The sequence below is a fragment of the Pyrus communis genome, chromosome 9 (assembly GCF_963583255.1).
Source record: "Pyrus communis chromosome 9, drPyrComm1.1, whole genome shotgun sequence".
Taxonomy (NCBI): Eukaryota; Viridiplantae; Streptophyta; class Magnoliopsida; order Rosales; family Rosaceae; genus Pyrus; species Pyrus communis.
This window is the reverse complement of record NC_084811.1, coordinates 9,154,487-9,166,222: the sequence shown is the minus strand read 5'-3', so window position 1 is coordinate 9,166,222 and position 11,736 is coordinate 9,154,487. Positions and strand designations below refer to the sequence as shown.

Below are 11,736 nucleotides of genomic sequence, written 5' to 3'. Positions count from 1 at the left end.
TATTAGAGCTGTGATTTAGGTGTAAAGTTAGTGTGCGTAGTATAGCATTCATCTAGACAACTAACTTCCCCATATTTCTACCTAATCATGTGGTTAATTGAATTGATCACATGTATACAACAAACATGATTCAATTAACTCATATTCGAGGACAATATCAATAAAATTATCCATAAGTAAAACATACACCAAACTTGAATCCAAGAACATGGAAATATGTTCACAAAGTAAATCAAAGTTACTAGGGTGGATTCAGCCAACAAGGCCATTCATGTCAAAATTCTACTCTTCCAACAGTGTTCGATGGAGCAAAATTAGTCTCACATATTGACTACTAGAATGGTACTCCTTAACAACATTGGTAGGGGCACGAACAGGTGCATAACCAATGATCTATTCCATCAAGATGGAAGTAGATTTTGCAAGGTTAATGTTTGGGAAACTATCCCTTATTCTTGAAGCTTTAGGTCTTAGGTGCCAAAGATCATGATTGGGCATGATGCCACACCTTGGCAGGCCCTGATTCTACCATATGTTGTGGTAGTAATCAGATCCGAGAATTTGGTAAACTTCTGCTTTCTACACTACTACTTCAAAGGTGAGTTAGAAACATGGAAGGACGAGAAAAGTATTCTCCAGTCAAATTCAATTACATTTATAAACTTCATAATTGTACTCATTCATGGACGTAATCATGGTGTGCTTTAGGCAATGTCTTTCATGATTAACCGGTCCATAGGAGCGAGCCAAAGAGCCATGGAATCCTCGTTCAGGAAGTATTTCCGTTTGTAATGCTTCGGGTACAAGTCTTTAAATGAAGATTATGGCAGAGGCTTGTTCAGCTCTTCTATGCCATTTTTGGCTACAATGGTTTCTCAGCTTCTTGATGGTCAAGTAGAGATTCATGTATTGTACCCCACATAGAGTGGTTTACGTTAGAAATGTCCAAATAAGGGAAATCGAACTTGTGACAATTCGACAATCCATTGAATTTGGAGGGAACAAGATTGTGATTGGTGGAATGAATCATCCATAAGCATCAAAGTTAGAACATTCGGGTTCTAAGACATGGTTTTCATGAAAAATTCGGGTTTTCATGGATGTATTGTTTTATGAAAACTTCGGGTTTCAAAGACACTAAATTTGAAACTACAGGTTCAATTTAGTTTATGAACGTTTAGTTCAAAAAAGAGAGGTTCCTGCAAGAACACAGAATGCAATATTCAACTAAGTGTAGTGGATTTGAGTTGTTTCAAGAACTCAAGTGTGAGCGCTTCGGGACTATGAAAGTGAGTCAACGGTTCAAAGAAAAGAAATAAATTATTGAATCAATAATGTCCAAAAGTGGGCTTCAAGCTGATAATTTTGGATTAATTATCAAATTAATAGACTGCAGGTCACTTTTAATTAATTCAAAAGATTGGGACCAAACAGGGCCGGTCGTAGAAGCAAAATAAAATTTGTCAAGGGCCATTAATCATTTAATGTTGGTTGCAGGCCACACAAAAAATCAGGCCCAAATTTGGGCTCGGGTTGGCTGCTTTGGGCAGCCCAATGACCTGCAAAGCAAGCTGCATGCTTGCCGTGATATCATGGGCCGCGAGAAAGAAAAAATAAAATAAAATGTACAAGCATCAGGCTTGCTGCTGCAACGCAGGCCAGGGAACAGAAGCCCAGAAACTATTGGGCCGAGTCAGGGATGTAGCCGCAGGCTGCATATATATATAAAGGAAGCAGGCCGAGTGAACAGCAAGCCCGGAAAACAGGCTGAGTTGTCCTGAAGGAAGGGCTGAAGGCTTGAAGCCCATGCACAGGGACCCAAGCAGCAGGGTTGGTCCAATTTGGGCAGTAGGCCTAAAGGATTGTCCCAAGCTTCAGGCTTGGTGCGATTTCAGCCGGAAAAAAAAAAAAAAAAAAAAAAAGGTGATTTATAGGGTTGAAAATCAGAATTGCTTTTAATTTCTTTCGATTCTTTGATTCACAAATTTCACATAGCATAATTGCGTAATGCATGAAATAAATAAATATATATATATATTGATAAATATATGAACATATTATATATATATATATATATATATTGGAAGGAAAATATAAACATAGGGGGTTCATACATCATGAGGTATGGTTTCATGTTTCAAGGTCGTTTCAAATATCTTAGTTATTTTTAGTGTACCTAATTGGTCGAAAACAACAAAAGCTTTTGAATTTGTAGAAGATCCTTCTCGAAAAGCCGGAATTGCACCTCTAATGCGTTGTATTACATTCAACACAGAAAAATTAAATTGAATCAATAAAAGAATGATTAAAATGTAATACTCCATTAATTGAAGAATAAATTCTCTTGTTAGCGCAGTGTCAAGAACGTGGTGATAACGTGTTGTAGGCATAATTTACTGTACAATTATAGAGGTCATAGAGAGAGAGAGAGAGAGAGAGAGAGAGAGAGAGAGAAAGGTGCGGCCATAGTAGAGAAAAAGAGAGATGTGTAATTAAGATGTGTTATATTTCATCTCATTGTGCCTTTATTTATCGTAATAGGGAAAGTTAATTCCTTACTCTTTTAGGGGATTACAACTCTTAATAGGTAATCAACTCCTAATAGGAATATAAAAGATATTTCAAGATATATTAGGATTTACACAATCACATTTCTCATCTAATAAAACTGTAACATTCTTAACATTTCTCTAAAATATTTGTCTTACTAATTCTTTAACACAAATATCAGTAGAAACTTCGGTTTTACTTTATCAACAGCAGTTGTAAGTTGACTTTGTATGTTTATTTGGATAACACATAAATGTCTTGCCTTCATTTCAAATTTTGAGATTTTTCAAATCCCGACGTGTCGATTTTGTCAAACACATGGACCGCTAAGCAAAAGTGTAATTTTAAATGTAAATGCAACACGATTTTACAACGTTATTATCTAAATTATAAAATTTAGATTTGTCTTTTCATTAATGCATTTTAAGAGTGAAACAGACTAATCATGTCATTCATTCTTATTGGAAAGTTTTAACAAAATACTTTTGCTACTGTTCACTTTTAACGAAAATGATATTTTTACTCTAAAAATTCACTTCTGGTACTATTCACTTACAACACTTTTTTGTCATTTTGATTGAAACTCAAAATTTTCAAGTATTTTTCGTTAATTTTCCTTTCTTATTATAACATACCCCACATGACTTGTGTTTTCAGTACTCATACAAGATTTTTTTTCTTAAAAAGAAGACAACTGGTAGTAAACAACAGTTACCCACACCCTCCAGAACTGAAGGAAGCTAATTGAGATTGCATCTTACCCTTTGCCACGATCAAGCAGTCTCAGGACTTCCCCTTTTTTCATTGGAGAGTTGATGTTTTCACTTTTCTACTGAACGACGGAGAATTCAATTTCACCGGGTCCATGTCGGAGACAGCGGGGCAGTCATTACACCATTCGTGCAGGTCGCTACTTATGCGACAAGGAATTTTGCTACCTTAGGACAGTTAGAGTTACTGCCGCCGTTTACCAAATTCTTAAGCTTGATCAGTGTCATAGCCTGTTACCTTGCAAACACACACCCATCTCCCGTCGGGCGTGGTCGTCGCGTGAAGGGCGGAGGGACGGCTATTCAAGGATTCGAAGCTTTATCCGGTTCTACCCGCAGGCTGATTCCGTTGAGTCAACATCCTCGGTACCCTTGAGTGAATGACCTAACCAACGGGTACCGCGCTCCACGATAAGCGCCTATCATCTCTATGCGAATTCTGACCTTAGCTTTTCGTCTTTGATTAGTATTAGCGAAAGCTCGCTCGACTTAATAATAGCTGTATTACTCGACTTGCTTACTAGCTGCAGTTCTTACTAATATATAAATTTAGTTAATTTAGAGTTCTAAACTGAGTACACTAGGAGAACAGTAGTTCCGTGGGTACAAGATCGAAAAGAATTAAATTTCCAAGTGAGATGCCCAAGATAAAAGGAACGAGGGGAAGAATCGACGAGGACATAAAATCGTGAATGAAAAAGCGTGACGAGAATTCTCAACTCGAGATGTTAGAAGGTGCAAAATCAATAGGTGCACGACCCAACAGGAACGATTTTAGCGCCTCTCTCTAGATAAGAAGCGGAACGCGCCATCACCTACAGCCCTTTCCTCTGCCCTGGGCTTCCACGAAATGAAAACGGGCGGCATCGTCGTATGCTCGACATTTGTTGCCCTGGTTTATCTCCCGGAGTACTCCTATGGCCGATCTGTCACCCTTTCTCACAACTTCCAGCGCAAGGCAATGAAATTGTTCCATTACATACTCCTTTAGGTAATCTGAAACATTCACATATGCAGTCAACGCAAGAGCAGCAGCCTTCAATAAAACCTCTTTGCCTGCCGTAGCCTCAGCAATAAAATTCCACTAAGTGAGAGCATCGACATGTGATTAAAGTTCCTCCCCAGCTATGCAGCACGAACCTGTATTTGACCAAGAGGTGGAATTAGAGTTGTTATTCAATAGTGCAACTTGCATTTTTGACATAAGTAAAGGACCGGTCTCTACCAGTTCTCGTTGAGACAGGTTAGAATGCAAGGTGTTGTTCCAATAACTGAGAAAAAGCATCGGCTTTTGATTCCATAATGCTGGAGTAGGAAGGCGATTCGTGCCGGTCCTTACAAAGGCTTTCAAAAATCTCGGAAAGCGCTTTCTGGTCGAACTCCACGCTCTCAAGAGCTACGTGAAGTAGCAAATCCAGATCCTCCGCTGGAATAAACAAAAGGGGGTCCTCCCGCTCGAGTATGGAATTAGAGCTCGGGCGGGGCATCAACCACAGCACAGGTTGCAGACCTATCGAGATGCTTCCTTGCAGAACCCAACAAGGGCTGTAACTCAATAGAGTGAGTGGGAAACCTTGTAAACGAGAGCAGGAGAGTAGACTTCTCTTTAGGCTCAGAGTTGTTTTGGGGTAGGATGGTAGAATTTTTCTTCGCCACTAGTGGCAACGAAGTTCTTGGTAATTAACCAGGGGGAAGGAGTATCTCCACTCATTTCATTCAGTGCCTGCGGTGAGGCGCGACCCACAACAAACAAAGGGGGAAAGCTTGCTGTAGCCCTATTTTAGTAGACTAGGCTTGGTAAGCGTAAGCTATTTAAGTAGGCTCGAGAAGGGCGCAGCTTCGCTCAGCGGAAGGGCTCGAGGAAATGTATTCTGATTCCCCTTTCTTTTTATTAATTTTAGGGTTGGGTCTGGTAGAGAGGAAGTACAATCAGCTACACCCGCCCTTGTGCCTCGTCAACTGGTTAACCCTTTGCCACGATCAAGCAGTCTCAGGACTTCCCCTTTTTTCATTGGAGAGTTGATGTTTTCACTTTTCTACTGAACGACTTGCCGTGGATTCATGCAGTTTTGTTTTAAGTGAGAGCGAGGACGCATAAATGAACATAGTTGTTTTTGTCTACCAGCACGAGATTCTGCGGCTGTGTTTTTGTCAAAACTCCAAGAGCCACCACACCAAATGAGAAAAAATATATTTTCTGATGGTTGGTGGTTGCGGTTTTGTTCCTACATGATTAATTTCTAATTACAAATAATTGAGGGTTTAACAAATCTATCACTCTATCAGCTTCCAACAACAAATTCTTGATAGAAAAACAAGAGATTAAACAACAAATACAAGGCTGTAAAGCTACCAACAAATCATACCGTCCATTCCATCATTTTGACAAAAAGTGCAATTCCTTGTGTTTTCCCTTTCTGTTTTTATTAACAGTCAATATAAATTAACCTCACGCAATTTGGGGACCATTTTTCTGGGGGGTAACAATCAAATTGAAGCTCCAAGAGGGCAAATTTATACGGGACGAGTACATTGCTATCTTGACGTCTCTTGTTAATAATATAATGTTATGTGAAAAGAAATTTATACCTAATGTTGTATCATTAGTATTGAATGTAACAATAATAGTGTACCAGTATCATCGATCCTCCAGAAAAATATACGAGACTCGCCTGTTTAGCTTATTAGTATTATGCACTACAAGCAGTGTTTAAAATTTCGTCAATATGTTCGATGGTTTCATGGAAATATCTAAAAAAGCAGAGAAAGATATGGAAATTGGGGGTTGAAATTTGAATTTTACCTCATATTGGAGAAACTCTTATATTTCGTTCAAACTAATATTTGACAATTTCTAAAGTTTCATTTTAAATTTTCATCATTTCTATCTAAAGTAACTGATATCGATATTCGATATATCCGTTGATATTTTTACATATTTGCATGTCGATATTTCCACAATATTAATATTTTAAACACCGATTACAAGTAGCTCTTAACATATTTGTGAAAATAGTTTGATTATCATGTGGATTTATCATACTTGCGCAAAAGATTATCCATGCAAGTTTTAGGGTTTGTCGAACCTCGAGTCAAATTGTTCAATTATAAAAATTGAGTAAGAGATGAGTTATGAACTTGGACATATTCGATCCTAGCTTTAGCCTAGTACATAACTGTGAATTCGAAAAATGTAGAATATCATCTTGTTAGAAACAGAATAAAAAAGAGCTAATGCATGGATGTGAAAGGAATATGAACATATGGGTCAATGTTTTGAATTTACAGAAATACAAGGGGTGATTTTATAAGTACAAAATAGTTTTCAATAAGTCGTTACACGTGACAGCAAAAACTAACTAACTCAAATTGTCTGACGTGTTCGCGCGCGCGCTTTCATACAGCAGAAGAAAACAAAAAATATATACCTCCGGAAAAATCGCCACAAAACCGGCGATTAAATACAAGACAAAAAATCGGCGCCAGTTATAATTCTCAGGTCTCAATGGCTCCGCCGATGAGACAACGACGACGGTGGAAGAAACAGGTCGGATAAGTGATTTCCAACATCTTCAGGGGCAATTCTGGCATAAAGCGCCCCGCTTCTCCCGCCCCCGACCGTCATCCTGTGCGCTTCGTAAAACTCCCGGTAAACCGGAACGAGCTTTTGCCCTACCGAAACTTTAATATCGTCTCGGAGTTTTGGGTCGGGTACGACACTCGTCCTTTGTTTCCGATAGGCTTCGTCAAACGCGAAATTGAAGTTGCGGAAGATCAATCTCGCTTCCTCGGGACAAATCTGAGCCGTCGGGTTCTCCGGCAGCGAAGATAACACTTCCTCCCAAGCCAATTTCTCGTAGTTCGCCGCGAACTGCCGCACTTTCGCCTCGTGCTTCGAAATCCAGTCCTCGCCAAGGAGGTACTGGAGATTCGACGTACGGACTTTCGAGATTACGTGCTGGAGATTGTTGGCCAGGAAGAGGTACGAGAGTGCGACATCCTTGTAGTGCTTGGCCTTGTCGTTGAGCTTGCAGAGGAGGACGAGGACGAGCCACGCCATGCGGGCGGAGATGGCCGGTGCAGGAGCTTCGTCGGAGACGGGGCTGTCGAAGTATGATTTTGGATGGGATGATTTCGCCGGCGGAGGCCAGTCGGTAATAATGTCAGCGAGGACGTTGCTGTAATCGGTGAGGAGCGAGAGGTAATTCATCGCGCGGAGAGTCAGATCGTGGATCCCGCCGCCGGTGGGGACGGATTTCGACGAGTCTTTCTGGACCATGGACTCGAAATCGGAGAGCAGAGATAGCACCGATTCGCTGAGTTTGATGAGCGAGTTGAGGGCCTGAGAACGGACGGCAGCCGTGGATTCAAAGCCGAAGATGGATTCGATCTCCGGCCAGTTCTCGGAGATCGCAGTGTACATGTCGAGGAGGCGGAAAATGTCGAGAGAGTTCTTCTTGCTCTTCACCGCCACCAGAACTTGCGGGAAGCCGAAGAGCAAAGTCGCCGCCTCGCGAGAAATGTCCGTGAAGCAGGACTCGCGGATCGAGGCAGAGGATGAGAACACGTGGTCGCAGAGGATTCGCTCGCCATTGAAGAGCGTGGAGATCGAGATCTTCACCGTGTTCAACCAGCTCTTGTATCTCAGATCCAGAACCTCCCGGTCCATCTTCCCGATCTGCGACGAGCTGAACCGCTCGACGCCGAGCTTGTAGATTCCCTCGTCGATAATCGATTTTCTGATGATTTTGTAGATGTGGACGCATTCCTTCGAATATCCCGATGTGATCATGCATTCGGCGATTAATTTCAAGTCGTTCATAGCGATGGCCGAGACCTGTTCGACTTCGAGGATGGCGTCTGTGGCGAATTTTACGTCGTCGTCCGTGGTGGCGCCGCGGTCTTCGTCGTCATCAGATATGCTGGACCGGGTCGAGGCGATAGAGGACCTGGACCGGGTGGAGACTGATTCTGGGTCGAGGTGCTCCCGGTTCATGGAGAGGATCTGGTAGAACTCTTTCTGGAGGCGCTTCATTGCCACCTGCATGAGGCTCTGCGCCTGAACGAGTTTTTCTGAGGTGGGGTCCTCCTGGACGAGGTAGTGCATGGCAATCTGGAGGTCCGTCACGCAGCGGATAAACTGCCGGGCTTCGTTTTTGCTCTCGTAGAATAAGGAAGTGACTTTGGCGTACGTGGAGGTGTCCGGGTTCCACTTCATGACCAATACGGCGGCGTTGTCGATGATCTGCTGGTTAATCGCGTCCGTGAAGTTCTCCACGGGAAAGCGCCGCGGGGTTGGAAATGAAACGGAAGGCCTAGAAGGGGAAGAAGAGTAGGCCGATAGTCTGGAAGGGGAAGAAGAGTAGGCCGCCAACGACGGCGTTTTGGAGTGTAAGCACAAGCTCCTTATTCCTTTTATTGGCATTTTCAATTCTGAAAATCCTATTGGCTTGGATTGGACTGGATTAGATTTTCTCGAGAAAATTTGGTGGGTGTTGTGTGTGGGATTTGGAGGGGAGAGGGATATTGTGATTGTGTTGGGGTTATGGTTGGGACTGGAGAGTGGGAGGGGTATATATAAGAGGGAGATGGTGAGCGTGGGATTTGACTTTTGAAACTGGTGGGAGTCATCATATATAATACCAAGGCACGTACTTGACCCTTACGCGCTTGTGTAGACAAACTAAACGACAACTTCATATTAGGAGGAAAAAGGGTTGGAGATTACTTGGTCGCAATGAGACACAACTATTCAAATAAATCACGACTCATTTGTACGGCCGGATTTTTTTTTTATTTTTTATTTTTTTTAACAAATGATATTGTCTACAATAATTTACATTTGGCAAGAATCTAAGATTTCTACTTACAAGTAAAGAGAAATACTATTAAACTGCAGTACTAAGTGACATATAACCGAATGTTTTCAATCAATTGAATTATAAGTTCTTTTTTTTTTATTTATTTATTAAATCGTACAAGTTTGGAAAAAACTCAACATATCCTTTACTTGTTGGAAAAATGCTCTCTCTCATGCTTCCATTAATCTAAGTAGTGGGAAAAGTTTAGCGGATCAGGTGACAATATTTTTATTTATTTATATGGATTCCACCCACATCAGATGGGAATGTTGGGATGTTATCAAAGATTGTCCCAGATACAAACTTGTGCCAACTGGTCCAGAAGTTATCATGCATGGCATCCGCCTACACAGTTTGCCAGAAGCAAACTCAGCCGAACAGGAAGGCGGCACATTTGAAGAACGAGAAGGGATTGAACATGGCACGGGAAACGGCTAGAGATGAGGCAAAATCTTGTGTAAATTGTTGTAAACAGATAGTGACACATGGCACGTCAGGATTAGTTGAAAATCTTATCGGAAATCTATTCACAAAATAGTAATTTCGGATAATGACACGTGACGTGAAAAACTTGGTTAAAAATCTTATCCGAAATTAAAATTATTTTTTATTATTTTATAAAAAAATAACAATATTTTAAATGAGCTGGGTGCCAACGCATTTTGTAGGGGTAGAGTTGCATTTGCCCAATTATTGTTCGTTGATTTCAAGTGTTTAAATATGAATTTAATAGGTTTTGTACGGAAAAATATATTTTGAAGAACAGGAAAATTATTGTTTGTTGTTATGGTAAAAGAAATAAAAGAAAAAAAAACCGGAAAAGAAAAAAAAATGAAAATGGGCGCATCGGTATGTAACTAGCGACTGAATTTCATCGTAGTCGCTATCTTACGAGCAACTTAGTCCGTTGAGAATCAGTATTCCAGTACCGATCGTATCATTTTCTATTTTTTTTTCTTTTCCCATTGAATATTTTTTTCTTCCTACATTACTTTATTTAGATTGAAATTCCTTTAGATTAACATGTTGGTCCATGTGTGAAGCTCAACAGCTACATGTGCTCTACGCCACCTTGTTTATGTTATCCACGTGTTAGGCCTAAAAGAGCCACTTAGTATTGGTATTTCTCTTCACTTGTAAGTGAGAGGTCTTAGGTTCGATTCTTGCCAAAGGTGAATTTGAACCATATTATTGCTAGCCAATTGTGGGGCCGTTTGGCCCACTCCCCCACCCCTAATGTAGATAATATCATTTGTTCAAATCAAAAAATAAAAAAAAATAACAATATTATCTATATATATGGCCATTACCCTAAATGGTGAAGCTTTTGATATATCAAGAATGCCCCTTCCTTTCTTGAAACTCTTGTTTAATTAAGAAGGGCAAAATAGTAAAAATGCCCCATCTCCACGCTTTTTTTAATAAACATATTATCTATACTAAGGGGGAAGGGGTGAACTTAGCATCATAATGGATAAGGAATAATGTGGTTCAAATTCGCCTTTGGCGAAAATCAAACATAAGACCTCTTACTTACAAGTAAAGGGAAATACCACTAGATTGTAAAACTAAATGACCACGTTTTTTGAATCCCATATTCTACATTAATTTTTTTTTAAACAAAAATAAAAATGAAGGAGCAAATTGTCATACACATGAGCGTGTGGCCATGCCGAAGATTGTTGCGATTAGAGCGGCGTTGATGGCATCCAAACAGATGGGCTATGTAGTGGTGGATATTGAGTTTGATTCTCAGTCTTTAATTCGAATGCTCAACGGTGAGTGGGCTATAGATGCTAGCTTGGAATGCTTATTTCATGACATTCGATGTTTGGTGTCTCAAAGTAGGAGAAGTGAGGTTTATGTTTGTTAAGTAGAGTGGAAATGCCCTGCTCATGGAGGTGCTTTCTTTTGAGAAGCTTTCGATCCGGAATTTTTGTTTAACATTCTCATTGAAGGTGTAAAACTACAGTTATAAAAATCCCCGTATAGCGTCGCTTAGGCCCCGCCTAGGCGCTAGGCTGCTGACTACCGCCCCGATTAAAGTCAAGGCGTTCGAAAATTAAGAAAGGGCGCCTAGACCTGTTGAGGCTCTCGCCTAGACCTCCTAGGGACCCGTCTAGCCAGCCTAAGTTGCGACTCACTTAGACAAAAAATAAATAACTCTCATTTTGCATTTTATTTTTTTTCAATAAATTGTAAGAAACTTATTGAATACTTAAATGAACACACATTAGATTCTTGTTTCCCCATATGTTTTCATTATATTCAAATACTTCATAGTATATATATCATTCTAATTTGAAGTTTATGATGAAATTATATATATTTTAAGTATAAACAAACACTTATTTACACAAAAATATAATAGATTTACTTAAATCCACTTAGTCCGCCTAGCCGCCCGCCTAATTAAGCGCTAGGCTCAGCCCACCGCCCAACTAATGCCTAGCATCTTTTAGAACCTAAATTGAATTAGACTAATAAAATTATCCTTTAATAGAAAAAGAAAAAATACACGTGAGTACGTGGCAAGAGGCTAGTAATAATACTAT

The 11,736-nt window shown here is 40.3% G+C and overlaps 1 protein-coding gene across 1 annotated transcript; it reads right to left on the bottom strand.

Annotated features, from left to right (window-relative positions):
- Nucleotides 1-6,570: 6,570 nt before the first annotated feature.
- On the bottom strand, nucleotides 6,571-8,845 carry LOC137744020 (exocyst complex component EXO70H1-like). Its single transcript, XM_068483881.1, has one exon. The coding sequence runs from the start codon at nucleotides 8,743-8,745 to the stop codon at nucleotides 6,823-6,825; it is 1,923 nt and encodes a 640-aa protein (XP_068339982.1). The 5' UTR covers nucleotides 8,746-8,845; the 3' UTR covers nucleotides 6,571-6,822.
- Between the last annotated feature and the right edge of the window lie 2,891 nt (nucleotides 8,846-11,736).

What these genes read in the sequence shown, in the direction of transcription:
- LOC137744020 (XM_068483881.1), bottom strand. Translation starts at nt 8,745, where the DNA reads ATGCCAATAAAAGGAATAAGGAGCTTGTGCTTACACTCCAAAACGCCG.